The sequence below is a fragment of the Oreochromis niloticus genome, linkage group LG14 (assembly GCF_001858045.2).
Source record: "Oreochromis niloticus isolate F11D_XX linkage group LG14, O_niloticus_UMD_NMBU, whole genome shotgun sequence".
In the NCBI taxonomy this organism is placed as follows: domain Eukaryota; kingdom Metazoa; phylum Chordata; class Actinopteri; order Cichliformes; family Cichlidae; genus Oreochromis; species Oreochromis niloticus.
Window position 1 is genome coordinate 39,768,481 of NC_031979.2, and position 20,268 is coordinate 39,788,748.

Genomic DNA, 20,268 nt, shown 5'->3' on the forward strand with positions numbered 1-20,268 from the left:
CGGCGGGTGTGTCGCCGAGTGGGGAAAAACGGTTAGACACATGAACAGGTTGGTGGTGTACCTGGGGCTTCAGTTTAAGACTATGCTTCCTCCTCACCGTCACCCAGCCGCCCTCTTTCCCCAGCTGCTTGGGGTCTGCCGGGGAACAGCTAGCGGGGCCTACGCTATCTTCGGCTGCACCAGCTACAGGGGCCTGGCTAGCTACGGGTGAATGAAGGGTGCGAAGCCGAGTTCGAGCTCCTCGGGTGTCTGTCCTTCCTACACACAGGCTGCTCTGATCACTGCTGGGTGAAGCTTTTAGAACTCAACAGAGTTGAGAGGTCGGAAAATCATCTCTGCCTCTGAAACACGGACTCAGGAACCTCAATCTGACTTTGGTCACCAGAACTTTCAGAATTTTGTAACCTTTGATAACTCAGACATCGCTCCATGCTTCCATATCCAGCAGCTCGGCTTACTGTAACCCTCTGTTTTATTATCAGCCAGTCTTCAGACATGTGACCACAGACATGTGGCCACGGTACTGAAGGCCCTTCTTATCCTTTGTGTTGACCAGTGGGTTGATGCGTGCTGTATAAATACAACAGTAATGTGCAGAAGTCTTGAGTCAGATATTCTTGTGGTTCCTAAAGTGCTCTTGAGCAGACACCTGAGCAAAGAAGCAGTTTTAAACTGTCTTTAGGCTCTTTGTCAGCAGCAGCTTGTCACACAAACACATCATCTGTTCCTGTTTCTTTGGTGAATCTGAAAAATGCCAAAGGTGACACAGTTTGATATAAAATCGTGTTGTTGCTCCAACGAGCTGTTAGCTGAAAGCTCTCCATATCTCCGCGTGAAATCAGAGGAAACTGGAGCTGATCATGTTCACTGGAAGCTGTGGGCCTCCTCAGAGCCGGACCTCAGCCTCACTGAAGCAGTGTGAGATCATCCTGACAGGGAACAGAAACATCCAAGCCCGGGGATCCTCACAGAGAGCTGCTCACACCAAACAAACACAAGTTTCCATGGATGTTTAAACAGGAGTCAGATTTATTTCTGTGTTACATTTCAAAGGAACAGAAGACTTTCAGCTAAACGAAGATCAAATAATTTAAGATGAGGACATGAGACTGAAACATCATCAAAGACAAACATCAGTTTGGTTCAAAGGTTAAACGTCAGCGTCCTGATCAACAGGCTCTCACACTGAGCCCAGATTACTGGGTGGAGCTCTGCAGACATGACGCTAGTACAGAGCCGCCTTCAGCTTCACCCAGAAACACCGAGACGAGAACAGGAAGTCGTCAGGGTGTGATGACCTGCCCTGGCTGATGTCAGAGACGAGTCCCGAGGACAGAAGGGGATAACGTGGGAATGCAAACACACTGGAGTCTGAATTCATTTTACCTCCAGACGCTCTCTTTTTGTGCTCGGCTGTGTTTGCTGATTCGTCAGTGACCACAGGTGACCTCGCCAACACCTCAGGTCTGAATCATCTGTGGTGACTGAAGACGTGAGGTTTCTGTTTGTAACGGGACTTTTAACGTTCGGTTTCCTGTAATGGCAAAAACAGTCGGGAGCACTGTGACAACCGCAGACCAGCGTTTGTGGTGATGTTCAGTAGAAGGGGGAGGTGCCGTTCCAGTCAATCGCAGCTCCGTCCCACTTGGTCCTGATGGTCATCTCCAGTGAAGGAAACCGTTTCTCTGGATCTGCTTCTCCATCTCTGGACGACGCCTCCCAGTGGTGGGAGTGAGTATCTGTACAAGAAACAGGAAACAGACGGCAGATGAAGCACGAGTGGATCCCGGTCAGACCTGCAGACGTGTGACCGCTATACTCACCAACTGTCAGCCTGGCCGTCGCTGTCTGCGAGCTCTGCCCGCTGTAGTAGTACAGCTGGAACAGATGCTCCGCCCTCCAGTCGGACAGCAGCAAGCGGGTGGCGCTGAACAGGACCGAGCAGCTGCTGTTGATGCTGCAAACCCACACCGGGAACCTGGGAGTCTTCAGCATGCTGCCAACCTGCAGACAGAGGGGAACAGACAGGGGGCGCTCTTCTGACTGTAAGAACTCAGAGCCTCGTGGAGGAAGTCTGTGATGCAGGTGGAGGTGGTTGGTCAGTGCCTAATGGCACCTGTTGACTAATATTAGTTTTTGGTTTTGTTTGAAGGTGGAGAGTGTGGAGTGCTTGGATATCAACTAACAGGGAGTGTTTAGCAAGCTGCATCCATAAACTGATGAAATCCTAGAGTCGCTCTCACCCAAACTAAAGGTACACCCGGGCATCAACGAGGCCACGCCCCTAACTGAATGATCCAGGTGGATGAGTGATAACAGATTATCCACAGAGACGTGTCTGTGAAGGTCCTCAGTCATCCAGGTCATCGTGGAAAGAAAAGCGTCTGGACTTCTTGAAGACGTTTCATCTGAGAAGCTTCTTCAGGTCTGAGGCAGAGGATCAATAGGGGGTCCACGGCCCTCTTAGGGACACTCCCCATAGGGCCACCATCTGCTCTTAGAAGTGAAGAAGCTTCTCGGATAAAACGTCTTCAAGAAGCTTAAAGAAATCCAGACGCTTTTCTTTCCACGCTCCTTAGATCCACAGAGACCAAATGGTGTGTTTCAGGCTGTAATATAATGGGTAAACCAGTAAAGGACACAGCTTTACTGGTTTCTGCTGTAGTGAAACGACCTCACAGCACCACGAGCTGCTTCACAGCCTCAGCTCACAGCTGCCAGCAGTCAGCTGTTTAAAATGAGAAACTGAAGGACCGAAGCTGCTTTACCTCTTGATGAGAGCAGCATAGACGGATGTAACACACACCTGAGGCACACCTGAAAGATTACTGTGAGTATCCTGATTACATCAGCTGTGCTCTGCTGCTTCCTCACGTCACTGAAACACCTGTAATCAACACATAGCTGTGAGTGTGTGTGTGTGTGTGTGTGTGTGTGTGTCCCAGCGGTGTTCGGTTACAGGACTCTACCTGGGGCAGCGCACCGCGCTCCATCTCCTCTCGACTCCAGCGCAGATATCCTACATCGCTGCGGGACAGGACGCCCTGCAGGGGGTGCTGCAGAGGCAGGCCGTCCTGACCGAAGTGCTGCGTCCCATTGAAGAGGTGCGGACTGGCTCTGCCGGTCAGCAGCAGGTTCAGCAGAGCCTGCAGACACAATCAGAAACCTGGAGGCTCCTCCCACTCTGCACTCTACAGGTCACACGTTCGCAGACGCTCTCAGGCTAACAGAGACACTCTGATCGTTGAGCCGTCAGCGCGAGAGCCAAGGCTGACAGAGGAGACATCAGCAGGAAACACAAACGAGCATCCGTGTCTCTCTGATGATGTCACTGTCAGCTGTTTAGCACCCTCAGCAGATTTTTACTTCCCATGATGCTCTCTGATTGAGACATTTTTAGCTGAACACAGAGCAACGATGGCAAGATGGTGAGAGAAGTAGAAAGCTGCTGAGGCCGAGTGAATGACATGAGTGGGCGGAGCACATCTCTGCAGACCTCGGTGTAAAACTACACACCTGTGACAGGTGTGGGCCTGGTATCTGATACTGCACAGGTACAAACGCCTTACACAAAGATTTCTAAATGAAGTCTGGCAACATGAGCCAGGTCAGCTCTTACCTGGCGACAGACAGAGCTGCCCGGGCTGAGGTGCAGCAGGTATGACGTAGGAGAGTCCAGGTCCTCCCTCAGCCTGTGAGGAAGAGGACGCACATGGTCAATAGCTCAGTTAACCAGCGGGCTGTAACAGACTGTGTCCTGTTGGGGGCGCTAACATTGCAGAGCTTCGCTGTGTGATTACCTCTCGATGGTACGGGAGCAGATGAGGCTGTAGAGGAAAAGAATGACGCCATGACTGCCCTCCTCCTGAAACTACAAGACAACAGGTCATGTCGCACGGCGGGCTCCAAACCACCCGAAACCTTTCCGACCGCGGGCCGACGGAGCTCCACGTCCGACCGCAGGCCTTGTTTTTGTGTAGTCGTGTCATGTGTGTAAAGATCAGCGCTCGTTTTTCTCACCTGAATTCGCATTAATGCAACATACTGAAGAGTTAACGCTTAGGTAAAGTGACCTGATTCTGGCATCCTGATTGGATGCTGTACTCACACACTGGATGTGGTCGAGGATGAAGTTGGTAATGGCGTCCTTCTCGCTGAACGTGAAGAGCTGCAGCTGAAAGACATGAAAGAACAGGCGTGACGAGATGCTGGGGACGGAGCGGTCGGAGTGCTGTGAGGAAGGGCGGTACCCTCTCTGTGAAGGTGTCCAGTTTGTAGTCCAGGTGAGGTGTGACGCAATAGTCTTCGGTTACCAAGGTGACAGTGGCGCTCACCTCCTGGCCGGCCAACCAGAGGCTGTCGCTCAGGGCGGCCGCCAACGCCCTGTCCTGCTCCCGCCGTCCTACCTCTGTCAGACTGGAGGGTGGACAAAATAATAGAAACAACTTAGAGTTGTGGGGAGCGGAGGACACCACAGGTCAAAGGTGAGGCAGGACGCTGGGTGCTAAACTGACGCAATTTCAGGGGACCGCCGGGCACAGAGCAAGACCAGTTACCGTCCAGCTGTTCCCATTTTCTGTCATGTTAATTTTTCATCATGTGACATCTCGTTTGCAGGTGGAAGTCTCACCTTTACCATTACCACGCCAGAGAGGCCTCACCTGTGCAACGTCCGTCCGTCTGAGCTGCTCTGTCGGGCAAACAGCAGGTGCTTAATGATGCGAGCCTGGACGACCATCTGAATGGCCTGAGCCCCGCCCTGAAACACATGACCTTAAAAGATGTAATATTCTGGGCGGGGCTTGATGCTGGTGGGTTAAAACTGCCAGCCTATCAGGAGTGAGATGAAGCTCTTAGTCGTAGGTCTGTGTATAGTCATACACAGGAATTTGAAACTGCAGTGCTCACTCGGCCCTCAGTGTACAGTAAAAATATAAAGATTAAAAAAAGGAAAATAAAATAGAAGTCTTATGTACAACACAATACTACACAATTATTTAAACAGCAGTGTCCAACACAATCATAGTGACTGTGGGCAAGTTCATGTGCACCGGGGTGGTGCAGTCAGTGAAAGGGTGGTCAGAGTTTTTATGTTTGGGGGGTTCAGAGGGAAGAGGTGGATGCAGGTCTGGAGTCGGTGTGTGAGAGAGTTTAGCATCCTGACAGCCTGATGGATGAAGCCGTCTCTCAGTCTCAAACAGCTCTAACTATATGCTTTAGCAAACAGGAAACTTTGAAGCTGATCTTAAAAGCAGAGTTGGTTTCTCACCCCATCAGCCTTCAGAGCGTATGCTAACTCGGAGTTTGGTTCCCTGAAGTGGAAGATGGCTCTCCTCCACTCGTAGTCGAAGACACGAAAGTTTCCACCCAGAAGAATCCTCCTCAGGCTCTGACATCAAAACAGGGACAGGTCATCGGTCGATCGTGTGAATGCACCCTGACAGGGAACAACAGGTCAAAGCTGCTTCGCCACACTGGACGCTCAAACATGGAGCTCAAAGCAGCTCTGAACACTCCCTGCTTTTGGATCTGTTCACACCTTCTGTTTGTCACAGGAAGCCAATGACAATGAAGCTAGTTTAAAGGGGGAGGGACTAAAACTGTTTGTTTCAGGCAGAAGCCTGACTGTATAAAGATAAAATCATAGAGCTGGAAATAAAACTTCCTGTGGGGTGTTACGGCACCCGCACGCCTCCACCCTGGTATCCTCATAAACCCCGCCTCCCTTCAGCCAAGTGGAGGTGTCATGTAACACACCTGATCTGTGATCAGGTGAGCTCATCGTGTACAGGAAAACAGGGACAGGTCACCTGACACCGCTGGGTGTCAGGTGACCTGTTTCTGAATCATCATGTTTACCTCAATCAGTTGGGGGGTGACCGGCATTCCCCCGAGCTCCGCAGAGATGGCCAGCCTCCGGGGGATAGAGCAGAGGGCTTGGAGGGTCCTCCGGGGTGGAGGGGCTTCCTCCTGCTCCTCCTCCTTCCCCACATCCAGCAGCCTCTGAGGAGAAGGAGAGACAAACAGCTGCCTTTGACCGTTCAGTCACAAAGAAAAAAACACTTCCCACAGCTTCAGCACTGAACAACTTTTCCTGGAAACATCAGATTAACAGCAAACCTGCAGTCACATGACTCAGGGAAGCTTTTACCTTTGTCTTCCCTCATTGCACACACTGAAATAAAGCAATATGAGTGGACAGTGAATCATTGACAAAGGGTGTGACACTGGTCAAACACGGTACGTGGTGGTAGTAAGTGCAGTAGTAGTATTTTCTTAGAGGTGACTCACGTGAGGATTCCTGCTGACTTCCTGTCGGAGCAGCTCGATGTAGTCCAGCCTGCAGTCTGACATCACTGACTACAGCTGAGGGACGGCCCTTACTAACACTGCAGGGGAGCCACGGCGAGGATGACGAGCTGCTCCTTCATCCTGTCTGAAGCTGCAGCCTGACTCTGAGTGTTACACAGTCAGCTGAAAACTGACCTGAGTGCAGTGCAGCTGTGCCACCAACAGAGGGCAGAGCTGATCTATCTATCGATCTATCAGGCACGATGGATGCTGACAGAGCGTCTCTGTGTTCATGATTCATTTACTGTCAACAACATTTCAAATTAATTTCATGTTACAGAAACAGAAATATGGTTTCTTTTGGAAACAGTGACATTCTGAGTCGAGCCCAGACTTTTGAACCATCAGCTGAAGAGCTGTTAGCTGAAAACTGCACAGCTCAGCATGCTGTGCACAGATATGTATGCTCACAGTGACAGCCGTCTTATTTCCCTGCCATGTTTTCAGATATGCGCAGACTCGTGTATGGAAGGTGTCTAAGTCCTGCCATTAATTAATGCTTCAATCTTAAATATGATCAACCTATCTCTAATAATCAGCTATGTACCACAGGCCTTCAAGCTGGCTGTAGTTAGACCTTTACTCAAAAAGCATCTCTGGACCCAACTTAGCTAATTATAGCAGTGATTCCTGAGATTAGGGACAAAACAGGTTTTAATTTTTGAAAAAATATTTTATGATTTTTCAAAAACATATTTACATATAATTGTTACACAAAGTTTTGGCTGTCTCACCATGTTTTGGTACAATCTCCCAGGAGTATCATTTTTTAATAATTTATATTTTTGATGGAGAAGTGCAAGGTTTTAGTCAACACCATCAGACTCAAAGAAATGCAAAAATTAAGTTGTTTCAGCTATTTTGACTATTAGCAGCTTCTCTGTTCTACTGTTTATGCACATATGTTTTCAAACTAATTATACCACGTTTAAAAGTTAGATTGTTTTGGCTTTTTATTATTAATAATGTATACTTTATTAAGATGATTAAAACTTCAGGACAAAACTGAAGTTTTAATCATCGGTCCTGAGGCTCAGAGAGAGAAACTCTTGTCTAAATTACAGGCATTTTCACTATGTCCTTCACTACAAGTGAAAGACCTGGGTGTTATTCTTGACTCTGAGCTTGGTTTTATCCCACATATTAAACACGTAACCAAAATTGGATTTTATCATCTAAAAAATATAGCCAGAGTCAGCCCTATTCTCTCTCGGGCCAACACGGAGATGTTGATGCATGCTTTTATTACCAGTTGCATTGATTACTGTAATGCCCTGCTCTCTGGTCTCCCCAAAAAGAATATTTCACCTTTGCAACTTTTGCAAAGCTCGTGTGCTGACGAAGACCAGAGGGCGGGCCCACATTACACCGGTTTTACAATCGCTGCATTGGCTCCCCGTGTGCTTCAGGATCGATTTTAAAGTTCTTTTATTGGTTTTTAAATGTCTTAATGGTCTTGGGCCTTCTTATCTTTCAGATCTGCTTTTACCATACGAACCCTGGCGGACCCTGAGGTCCTCTGGTACTGGCCTTTTGATTGTCCCTAAAGTCAGGACACATACTCACGGAGAGGCAGCTTTTCAGTGGTATGGTCCTCGACTGTGGAACAGCCTGCTGGAGGAGCTCAGGGCCGCAGAGAACGTTCATGTTTTTAAAAACAGGCTCAAGACCCACCTTTTTAATTTAGCTTTTAACTAACATTTATTTATTTAATGCTTATTTATTCTATCCTGTTATTCTATTTATATTATTAATTTAGTTTTACCTAATATTTATTGATTGTATTCTTATTCATTTTTTATCTTCTTACTCTGTTTATATTTATATTATATCCCACTCTTATTTATTTTATCTTTTTATCCTGTTTATATTCTTATTAGGTCATATCTCCAGTGTTTCCTCAGAGGGGGCTCTCTGCACCGGGGCTGTGATCGACCGTGGCTGCTGGGGCTCTGTTGATCCTCTCAGCCTGGCTGGGGGGCTTCTTTGCCTCCCTCCTGCTGTGTGCCCAGCCTGGAGGCTGCGGTCTGTGACCGGCTCCCGGTGCAGACGGCTCCCTGTGATAGTGTTTCCTCACTTGGCAATTTTACTCTTTAAGTGTGTGTGTGTGTGGGGGGGGGTCCGTGGAGAGAATGTGTGTATCCATGACCGTTTCTGTTAATGACAGTGTGGGGAATGAGTGGGAGGGTGGGGTGGGGTGCTTTTAACCATGTAAAGCACTTTGTGCTACAGTTTTTTTGTATGAAAATAGAGATGGACCCATCCGATATTACGTATCGGTATCGGTCCGATACTGACGTAAATTACTGGATCGGATATCGGCGAGAAATAAAAAATGTAATCGATCCATTAAATATCAAAAAAGCACCTCACAAAACTTGCGACACGGCGTAACTCGGCTCATAACCGTAGCACGTCAGAGCAGTGTGCTCACGTGATAGAGCGGCTGTGTGTATTTGTAGCCTCGCTACCAAACCAGCATTTCATCTCCGAGGAAGTTATCCCAGAGAGAAGTAAAGCAAGTGTGTAAGTTCATCTCTGAATGTTTGTAAAGCGTTCCCATGTTAAGCTTAACAACCGATATATGGAGCGACTGCCTCTCTCTCTCCCTCTGCTGCTGCTCCTTCAATCATGAAACTGATCAATGATCAGCTGATCGGCTTTTCTGTGGCGAGTCCATCTCTCTTCTTTGTTTTTGGCCCACTTTGCACCAGAAAGAGGAAACCAGCGGCTGAACAACAGCAGAACGTTTAAGCTTGATAAGCTGTTGTTAGAATGTATTTAATATTACTTTCTACACCAGGATCCTTTTCTACGTAGCTGACGGCTGGTAACTGTGCAGGGGCGGATCTAGCAAAGTTTAGCCAGGGGGGCCGATAGGGCATGAACAGGGAAAAGGGGGCACAAAGACATACTTTTCTTTCTTATTCTCATTTAAAATGTCGAGCTTTTAATAAATAATTATCTGAATCTTACACCCAAAGTTTTAATCTGATGTAAAATGTATAGAAGTCCATTACTGTATATAGTAACTGTTAAGTCTAATATACCCTAGTAAGCTATAGTACTTTTTCCTTTGGGAAGGTACCGTCTGTGCAGTCTGCAATTCTGTAGAAGAAAGATGTTGAATCTATTTAATTATTCTTGAAAAATAATTTATTTCTGTGCATTTTTTTTCACCCTGCATCAAATTAAAGTTGATTACATCGATTAAGCATCATGAGGTGGAGGGTGGGGGGTGGTTCCGTATTTTTTTTTTTTTGCTGGGAGTTTGCAACCCTATTAGTTAGGTTGCTTAATATTTCTGCTAAGTACTCTTTAAAATACCAGAATAGGGAGGATGGAGCAGGTTTAAGTTTATTAGATTGATCAGTGTTGCTGAACTATGAAATATTTTGGGTGCAGTGTATTTTTTACATACAGGTATAACAGAATAGCTTTAGTGTTGTTGTTTATTTAAACTTGAGGATGAACTTATACAAAATGCAGCAAGATATTAAGAAAACAGTTTTATTGATTAAAAAACACACTATATCGGATTCATATCGGTATCAGCAGATATCCAAATTTATGATATCGGTATCGGACATAAAAAAGTGGTATCGTGCCATCTCTATTTATAAATAAAGATTGATTGATTGATTGATTGAATCCCTGTGGGGAAATTACTTGTTTTTCTCTGCATTTGACCCATTCACCCAGTGAAGCAGTGGGCAGCTTGTATTTAATCTCCGTAAGAAACAATCATATTTAACAGCATCCAAATGACACATTTATTCAGAAAATTAAGTATTTTTATTGGAAGATCACGAGGGAGCAAAATATATGGTTCTTCAAAAGAGGACAATAAACAAATAAATCCATATTATGGAGTTGACAAGGTGGTGATGGTGGTGACACACTAGTAGAAAACAAGATATTATTTCTTTTAAAATTACCATTAAACCTTAACAACCTATGTAAAATCACAGTACACTTCATAACAATTCTGTTTTTGCTCATGTCAAGTTCTACATCTTAATAATAGGAGTAGGCAGCTACCAGCAAGTAGCTGCCTACTCCTCCTTGATTTATCAGAATTAATGTCTGAAGTACTCTGTGAATGTGTGTTTAGGGCCTGCTGTACTTTCTCTCCTTTTATCCTTCGTTCTTTCGAGTCTCTCTGTGCTTGTTTCCAAAACCTTCTCTTCTGCCTTTTTTCCTTTTCTTTCAAATCACTGATGTTCTTTATTTTTTCCCTCTTTCACTCTATTTCTCCATCTTTCCCTTTCCTTTATGAGAAACTTTTTCTTTAACTCAGGCTGGCTCCTCCTTCTCCTTCTCCTTCTTTTTTGATCGTCCCCGTTCCTTCTCTTTCGTTCCTCTACTGACAGGTTCCCCTTTGCCATTCTAGCCTGAAATTACTAGAATTTTTCTGAACCATATGCATTTATACAGATTAAGGATGAATATTCACAACATAATTATGTATTAAGCAACAGAGATGCTATCCCGTCCCTAAGTATGATGTCATTCGCTGTTTCCAGGCCAAAACTCCGCTGCAAATCCCAAAGTCAAAGGAAGTCTGCGGCATCACTGAGAGTTACTGTCATGATCGGAGGCAATAAGACGCAGGGTTCTCAAGCACGAACCGCTTTTATTGAATTGTAGCAGCAGTGTACGTGGCTACATCAATTTTGAAAAAACATATACACACCAGTATTCTAGCGACCTCTAGTGGCTGCCCCCATGGTAGCCTTACTAGGACAACATAAACCGATTTCACAACATCTCTCCCTTTAACAAAAGTACTTTCAACATAAAACAGTGTTGACAGAACGCAGGACATCACAGGGGTAGACTACCCTCAGTCCTGATAAGGGATTATTCTGCCCTTAGAACATAGAAAGGAGATAGCCCTCAGTCTCTGAATCTGAAAGGTATTTTAATCTCCCGTCCCCTGGAAGTCACTCTCACAGGTGTGGTAGGGTGGAGAGGAGACCCCGGGACAGGGACTGGCAATACCTGCCTTACTGGTGGTTCTTGGGAAGCAGCCGCCCCTTTAGTTGGAGTAGTCGGTGTAGCTGGAACAGTGCTCTGCTGCTGCTCCTCAGGATCAGCAATGCCTGGGACAGGCTGAAGGTGTCGTCTGTTGCAGTGAGTCACGTTCCCATTCGCCATCTCCACCAAGTAGGATCTTGGCTCTTTAGACTTACTGATGACCTTGGCTGGAGTCGTCCATCCCTTTTCCCCGTCAAGCTTCACTACAACATCCTGGCCTGGGAGAAGCTCAGGAAGTGGACGAGCTGAATGTCTGCAGTTGTAGAAGAATCTGTAAGAGTCCTTAGCTGCAGCATCCCTTTGGCACACCGTGTCCCTATTGACTGGACTGGGCAGCAATGTCTTTTTGAGTACTGGGACGGTGGTGCGGATTTGACGTCCTGTCATAAGTTGAGCTGGGCTTGCACCGGTTGCTGCAATTGGTGTAGAGCGGTAACTCATTAAGGCTAAGCAGGGGTCAGGCTGTTTGAGAATGTACTTAGCCGTTTGGACGGCTCTTTCAGCAGCTCCATTTGACTGGGGGTAATGAGGGCTCGACGTAGTGTGGGTGAAGCCATAACTCAGTTTGAAGTCTTGGAACTCTGATGATGTGAACTGCGTCCCATTATCACTGACCAGTTCTAACGGGATGCCCCATCTAACGAACATGTGTTTAAGCTTGTTAATGACCTGTCTGCTGGTTGTTGTAGTGAGGGAAGCAATCTCAATGTCTCTTGAAAAATAGTCAACAACGACAAGAAAGTTCTTACCCTCCAACTCGCACAGATCAGCTGCAATCTTTTGCCAGGGGCCATTGGGCAGAGGAGTAGTCACGAGGGGTTCCCGTCGCTGTGTAGGCTTGTGCTCTCTGCAAAAGATGCATGACCTCACCTTGTGTGTTATTTGAAGTCCAATGTTGGGCCACCACACTGTTGATCTTGCGCGCTCTCTACATTTAGTTAGTCCTTGGTGGCCTTCATGTAATTGGTCAAGGACACTGGGTCTGAGTGCTGTGGGAATTACGATGCGATCATGGTAGAGCACTAGACCATCTGATTCTGAAAGGTGGCTTCTGGCTGGATAAAAGCCTTGCAGTGGTGAGCTCTTTGCCATTCTCCGAGGCCACCCTTGTCTGATGAAGATGATTGCTTTTTGAAGCTCTGGGTCCCTCTGTGTAGCTCTACGAATTTCCTCCAACTTATGTGAGTTGATAGGTTTGCTTGTCACTACATTGCTCACATATGCCTTGACCTGGCTGTCTGTCTCGGACGGGTAGCATCCCTGCAGTGGATGTCTGGAGAGTGCGTCCGCCACTACTAACTGTTTACTGGGAACATGCTCAGCAGTGACATTGAATCGCATCAGCCGCATCAGCAATCGCTGACATCTCAGTGGTGTTTTATCAAGGTCGTATGAGTTGATCAAGGGCTTATGGTCAGTTTGTAGACATACATGACCCATGCCTTGGATGTAGCGGGCAAAACGTTCGCAGGCCCAGACAGATGCTAAACACTCTTTTTCGATCTGCGAATATCTTTTCTCTGCGTCTGTGAGCATGCGAGAACAAAAAGCAACGGGCCGTAACTCCCCCTCATGGTCCTGTAACAGTGCAGCACCCAGGCCATAGCTGCTGGCGTCCGCACTGACAACTGTTGGTCGGCCTGCATCATAATAACAAAGTGCTGGTGCAGCCACGAGCATTGCTTTTGCTTTGTTGAATGCTTGCTCCTGAGGCTCGCCCCACGCCCATACAGTCTCTTTCTTGAGTAGGTTGGAGAGGGGGTGCAGAACCGTGGAGAGGCCCGGCAGGAATTTTCCAAAATAGTTTATAGTCCGAGTACCTGCCTGAGTTGTTCTACATTGGTGGGGCTGGGCATCCTAGCAATAGCCTCCACCTTGCCATCATCAGGTTTCACACCATCCGCACTGATGATGTGACCGAAGAACTGTAGTTCATTCTTTCCGAAGTGGCACTTGGACCTGTTGAGCTTAAGGCCTGATGCTTTGATTGTCTGTAATACTGCATCCAAGCGTTGGTCATGCTCCTCTTTGTTAGCCCCGAAAACCAGTATGTTGCCCATCACGACGACAGTCCCATTTAGGCCCTTGAGCAAGGTGCTCATGAGCCGCTGGAAGATCTCGGGTGCTGAAGTTATGCCAAATGGCAGGCGTCTGAAGCAAAACCTGCCCATGGGAGTTATGAACGTGGTTAGTTTTTGGCAGCTGGGGTCCAGTGGTATCTGCCAGAACCCACTGGAGGCATCCAAAGTGGAGAAAACTTTAGCCCCTGCTAACTTGGGAGTTATGTCATCTGAAGTGGGCAAGATGTACCGTTCGCGCTTTACACCCTTATTCAGACGTTTTAAGTCCACACACACTCTGACCTCATTCTTGTTGCGCTTTGGAGCAGGCACCATTGGTGCACACCAGTCTGTTGGCTCGGTGACTTCCTCAATGATGCCAAGTTTGAGCATGTGCTTTATTTCCTTTTCCACCTTTGGGAGGAGAGGAAAAGGCACCCGGCGTGGGGTGGTTAAACTGTACGGCACTGCATCTTCGGTCAGCTCGATTTTTACAGGTTCACAGTTCAGCAGGCCAATTTCTCCGAACACATCCTCTGTTAAATCACTACTGATTTTGTTAACTCTAGCGACTAGTCCCATGCGCTTTGCCACTGTCTTCCCCAGTAGGTTACTTTATAACTGTGATCCAGTATTGGTACTTTTGGCCTTTGTACGCTGTAGTAGCAAGGAACTTACCCACGCACTTGACTTTCCCACCAGGGCTGTACACAGTTGGCTTACACTGGATAAGTTTGGGTCTCTGCTGCAGCTTATTCAAGGTCATTTCTGTCATTACAGAGGTGTCTGCGCCTGTATCAATTTTGAAATCAACTGGACTGCCATTCACCAGTAGCTCAATGTCCCAGTTGGCATCTGAGCCTGACTCCTCAATCACTGTTGTTTTTGGCTCAGTTACTGCTCCCAGAAAAAACTCCCCAATGAAGAATGAATCCTCATCTGAGTCCTCTACAGACTCAGCCCTGACCTCTTTTAGCATTTTGGTTTTACATACAACTTCAAAGTGTCCCAACTTATTGCACTTTCTGCATCTTTTATTGCGGGCTGGGCAGTTTTCACTTTTGTCATGCACCCTGTTGCATCTTTGGCATTTTGGGTTACTCTCACCATGTTGTTGCTCACGTACCTGACGAGGTTGGTAGTAACTCCTTCTCATGCTGTTATAATGCCTCTGTTTCACCTCATTCACAGTGCTTTCCACTCGCTCTGCACTTTGCTGTTTGACTTGTTCACTCTGGCGTGCTAGTTGAATGGCTTTATCTAGAGTTAAGTCCGCCTCGAGCTTGAGTTTTTGTGAAACATCTTTGTCAATTAATCCAATGACGATACGGTCCCGGATCTGCTCGTCTTTACTGCCGCCGAACTCGCAGTGCTGCGCGAGCTCGTACAGGCTCTGCACGAAAGCCTCGACCGTCTCCCCGGCCCTCTGGCTCCGTTTGTGAAAACAGACGCGGTCGTGGATAACGTTTCTCTTTGGGACAAAGTGCTCATCGAACTTTTGTATAACCAGATCATACTCAAACTGTGGACTTGGCTTGGCCTCTGTAGCAGCAGGAAACACAAATGAGCCATATATTGGTTCAGCATGTCTCCCCATGGAGTAAATAAGCAAGTTCACCTGCACTTCGCCGCTCTCCATCCCTAGCTTGGACGCCACTCGAAAACGGGAGAATCTCTGCCGCCATATCGGCCACTCTGCCGGCTGTGTAAAGTTGAACGGCTCCGGAGGTCCAAATTTAGCCATTTCTCCGTGTAACTCGGTGTGAAGTCCTCAAATCTGGCACCATGTCATGATCGGAGGCAATAAGACGCAGGGTTCTCAAGCACGAACCGCTTTTATTGAATTGTAGCAGCAGTGTACATGGCTACATCAATTTTGAAAAAACATATACACAGGTGACACAGGGTTTTATCAGAAAGGTATGCCATAAATGAAATAAAACAAAAAAACTTACCGCAGCAGTGACCTCATGGCATGTGTATTAAACAGGAAGTGGTAAAGGGGTCCTCAGAGTGTAAGCTACCCACAATAATTGCTGAATTTTTTGTACTTTTTAAAAAATCTGATGGTGTTGACAAAAACTCTGGACACGATTTTAATCGCTTAAAAAATATGTAAAAATAATTTTTCAATTGCATATTTTGATATTATATAAGGTATTGACTTAAATAATGACAAGAGCCATGATGTTTAATTTTACATTACTTTTAATTATTTTTCTGTATTTTAATATTATCACACCTGCTTCTGGACAATGGATTTTTAAGGTACTGGTAATGTATTGTACCATTTAAAATAAATATATATGTATAAAAAAATGCAAAATCATACTTTTGTTGTATAAACATTGCTTTGGTTTGTCTTTTAGTCAGTTGGGTTAATATTTTAACCCCAAAATTGGGTTTTATCTGGCAGACATGTTTTGTCCCTTATCTCAAGAATCACTGACAGGCCAATCTCCAACCTTCCTTTCATATCAAACATCCTTGAAAGAGTAGTTGTCAAACAGCTAACAGATCATCTGCAGAGGACTGGCTTATTTGAAGAGTTTCAGTCAGGTTTCAGAGCTCATCACAGCACAGAAACAGCTTTAGTGAAGGTTACAAATGATCTTCTTATGGCCTCTGACAGTGGACTCATCTCTGTGCTTGTCCTGCTAGACCTCAGTGCTGCGTTTGATACTGTTGACCATAATATCCTATTAGAGCGATTAGAACATGCTGTAGGTATTACAGGTACTGCACTGCAGTGGTTTGTATCATATCTATCTAATAGACTCCAATTTGTACATGTAAATGGAGAGTCCTCTTCACACACTAAGGTCAATTATGGAGTTCCACAGGGTTCAGTGCTAGGACCAATTCTGTTTACATTATACATGCTTCCCTTAGGCAGCATCATTAGAAGACATAGCATACATTTTCACTGCTATGCAGATGACACGCAGCTCTATCTATCCATGAAGCCAGGTAACACACACCAATTAGTTAAACTGCAGGAATGTCTTAAAGACATAAAGACCTGGATGGCCGCTAACTTTCTGCTTCTTAATTCAGATCAAACTGAGGTTATTGTACTCGGCCCTGAAAATCTTAGAAATATGGTATCTAAGCAGATTCTTACTCTGGATGGCATTACCTTGGCCTCCAGTAACACTGTGAGGAACCCTGGAGTCATTTTTGACCAGGACATGTCCTTCAATGCACATATTAAACAAATATGTAAGACTGCTTTCTTCCATTTGTGCAACATCTCTAAAATTAGAAATATCCTGTCTCAGAGTGACGCTGAAAAACTAGTTCATGCATTTATTACTTCCAGGCTGGACTACTGTAATTCATTATTATCAGGATGTCCTATAAACTCGCTGAAAAGCCTTCAGCTGATCCAAAATGCTGCAGCAAGAGTCCTGACAGGGACTAGAAAGAGAGAGCAGATTTCTCCTGTTTTGGCTTCCCTTCATTGGCTTCCTGTTAAATCCAGAATTCAAAATCCTGCTCCTCACATACAAGGTCTTAAATAATCAGGCCCCATCTTATCTTAATGACCTTGTAGTACCATATCACCCTATTAGAGCACTTCGCTCTCACACTGCAGGCCTACTTGTTGTTCCTAGAGTATTTAAAAGTAGAATGGGAGGCAGAGCCTTCAGTTTTCAGGCCCCTCTTCTGTGGAACCAGCTTCCAGTTTGGATTCAGGAGACAGACACTATCTCTACTTTCAAGATTAGGCTTCAAACTTTCCTTTTTGCTAAAGCATATAGTTAGGGCTGGACCAGGTGACCCTGAATCCTCCCTTAGTTATGCTGCAATAGACGTAGGCTGCCGGGGATTCCCATGATGCATTGAGTTTTTCCTTTCCAGTCACCTTTCTCACTCACTATGTGTTAATAGACCTCTCTGCATCGAATCATATGTGTTAATATTATTGTAGGGTTTACCTTACAATATAAAGCACTTTGAGGCGACTGCTGTTGTGATTTGGTGCCATGTGAATAAAACTGAGTTGAGTGTAAATGAATGCTGATACTTACAACCACAGACTGTGACTGCGGCCTGCAGGAAGAACACAACAGAATAAATCCTTCAGTTTGAAAATATCTGTGCATTTGTCTCTCTGAAAGCCTTCACACACCTGACACATGAAATCTCTGCAAATATTTTATGTGTTCTAAATGTTTTTGGGGCTCATCTGTTAATGCAGCCGTTCACAGCAACAAACATGCTCCATGTTTCTCCATGAGCTGTGAGATCTGCCTCTCACAGCTCCACACACACAGATACTGACACAGTAAAATAATCATGTTTGACCAGATTCAGCTCCAGGCTGTGCCACATCAAGCTTCAGCTCCTGGATCAGACCAGGAAATCCTCACTGCTGCTGCCTGCTGCTCACGCTTAGAGGACAGAAAAAATTTCAGTGTGTACGAGTTGCACGGGCAATTTGGAAACAGAAAATTCAGGATTTTGTGGTGTTTCTTTGGAGGTGTGTGAAGGCCTTCAGATTTGGGGAGCAGATCGGATTTTTTGAAGCTGGAAGTGAACTTTCCTTCGGTGCTGCAGCTCCGACACCTGGACCAGGATCTGCTGAATCTCTGCCTCCATCTGAACACACATCAGTTCATCAGTTTAGAGGAAATCACCACAGATTCAGTTCCTGTCCTGAACTCCTGACAAATCCATTTACACGCTTCACTGTTTTCACAGAAACTAAGCAGAAAGTATTTCAAGTCCACTTTAAACCAGACACATCTGCTCGACATTGAAATATCTGCTCATTCTGAACTCGTCATGTTTGAATAAAGTTCTTTTTCCTCGCAGCTTCTGAAACTGTCAGTGTTTGGACTGAGGAGACCAGATGTTCCTCTGTGCTGCTTGTGGTCTCTGATGTTTTGACGGCTGATGGTCTGAGCTGTACTCAGGTCAGCTCTGCTGGTGCAGCGTGAGCTCAGTCAGGTTTCTTTATAAAGATCTTCCTGAAGCAGGCGCTGTGTGGATGGCACCAGGGCTGGACTGGGAATCATCTGGCATACTGGTAGGCCAACAGGCCTGCCGTACAAGCACTGACAGCTGTTTCATTACTGACACTGGATTGCACTACTAACAACTGATAACATCCAGCAACAACTAGTGACAACCAAGTAACCAACCAACCATTCTTTGCAATCACCTAGTGAGGCAGTCACATGATTTCAGACAATCGTTTATCTTTGGTCACATGACATTCTGAAGAACCACACAGGCTTCGTGTGGACACCTCATTCTTTTTTCTTGTTTCATCAATGAGGCTGTCATGGTCCCTCTCCTCTTCAGGACGCAGCATCCATGACCTCCAGACAGAATCTCAGCCATCAGCCTCAGTCCACCTTAAAAGAGCTCAGAAGAGGTGTTTCTGCTGCTGTTTGTAGCTTTTCAGTCTTTTGCTGCTCCTGGAGGACTTTACTCAAACCCAGTGCTGCACCGTTTCAAATAAGGAGATATTTCCAGCAGACTCCAGTCTGAGGTCGGCTGAACTGTCGGCCCGAGGGTTTTCACAGATTTCAATTTGTTTTATTTACACGTCACCACGTTCTGATCTGCAGGACCCTCGGTGACCCTCCGACAGTAACGGCAGCAGCACCGTCGGTCACAGGAAACCTCTCGCTTCTTCTCATAAGAGAAACATCTGCAATCAGCAGCACCCTCTAACTTCAGCAACAAGACCATCATCATCGTCGTCACCTTGACCTGCTCCGGCACGCACCAAAGTGTACCTACATGTCATTGCTATGTACATACATCAGCGTGATCGTGAATCTTCAGAGCTCTGCTGTCCACTGAGAAAGAGGAAACTCGGGAGTATTACCTGTGAATCGGAGCTCGGCGATCCTGAGTGGAAGCGTGTTACCTGCAGCGGTCTGAGTGACGGGAAGCTGTGTGTCTGAGGCCGGACCGTCTGAGCGGGCTCTTTTTACCTCCCACCGTCTGACTGCCATCCCCAGCGTCGGCTAATTAACTGTGACAGTATCCCCTTGGGCAGAGGCGTGCACAGCACTCGGCATTAATTACATCACTTCCTGTTCATTCACAAACGGCACAGAGCTCATCAGTGTTGCTCTCACTCCCCGGGGTGTTTCAGTCTTTCCAGCTGACGCGTCTGCAGCGTTCACGTCAGGCCACCAGAGCCGCGCTCATTAAGCTGCAGCTCTTCGGCCAGCAGTAATCACACCTCCGTGTCCTGCCTGGACTTCAGGCTGAACGTGGTTAAAGTTTAAAGTCCTTCTAAAAACAGCAGATCCAGTTTTCTCCAGCTGAGCTCCCGTCTGCCATCAGCTGGATGAAATCCTGGCCTTTAATTGGCCGGCTGCTGAAGAGGACACCACCATTAAACACACAGTGGAAACAAGAGGACAACAGACAGTCCAGTTCACTCTGTCAGCACGTCCAAACACGGAGGGCGGGCTCAGTGTCACTGCAGGAGGCGGGCCTCATCACAGCGCCCTGCAGCACCACCAGCTTTATGGTCCCGTTAAAGCCAACACACGCCATGAGGTTTCAGTCGAAAGGCTCTCACCGCTAATGCCGACCTGATCACAGGCTTCCTGAAACACCTCCCTCGCTGCTGTCGCAGGTTTTCTGCCACGTGCAGCTGAAGCTGCTCAGGATTCATCACGCTGTGTGAATGCTGCCGAAGGTTTCGGGATATTTCTGCTTTCAGATGATGTGCAAAAATGAGAACATCACCATGGGAACTGATGGCTTTCTGTATTTGGACCAGTAAACATCTGATCGTCCACGGTTAGAGGTCACGTCACAGAAAAAAAAAAAAAACTCTGGT

General features: G+C 46.4%; 1 protein-coding gene and 1 long non-coding RNA gene across 3 annotated transcripts; one reads left to right on the forward strand and one right to left on the reverse strand.

Moving 5' to 3' along the window:
* Window positions 1–999: 999 nt before the first annotated feature.
* On the reverse strand, window positions 1,000–20,004 carry mindy4b (MINDY family member 4B). Of its 2 annotated transcripts, XM_025898064.1 has the most exons (12): window positions 18,001–20,004; window positions 17,486–17,507; window positions 5,860–6,003; window positions 5,270–5,389; window positions 4,662–4,759; window positions 4,251–4,416; window positions 4,109–4,174; window positions 3,801–3,871; window positions 3,620–3,692; window positions 2,970–3,146; window positions 1,824–2,004; window positions 1,000–1,739 (listed from the first exon to the last, which is right to left on the reverse strand). In XM_025898064.1, the coding sequence occupies exons 1-12, from the start codon at window positions 18,066–18,068 to the stop codon at window positions 1,597–1,599; spliced, it is 1,329 nt and encodes a 442-aa protein (XP_025753849.1). In that variant the 5' UTR covers window positions 18,069–20,004; the 3' UTR covers window positions 1,000–1,596. The 2 variants fall into 2 exon arrangements, with proteins under 2 accessions (XP_025753849.1, XP_003457874.1); XM_003457826.5 differs by lacking the exons at window positions 17,486–17,507; window positions 18,001–20,004 and adding an exon at window positions 6,292–6,430.
* Window positions 4,344–7,289, forward strand: LOC112842114 (uncharacterized). The gene is made up of 3 exons (XR_003213758.1): window positions 4,344–4,484; window positions 4,618–5,772; window positions 5,869–7,289. It is a non-coding gene; the product is annotated as an uncharacterized LOC112842114 (long non-coding RNA).
* Window positions 20,005–20,268: the final 264 nt, after the last annotated feature.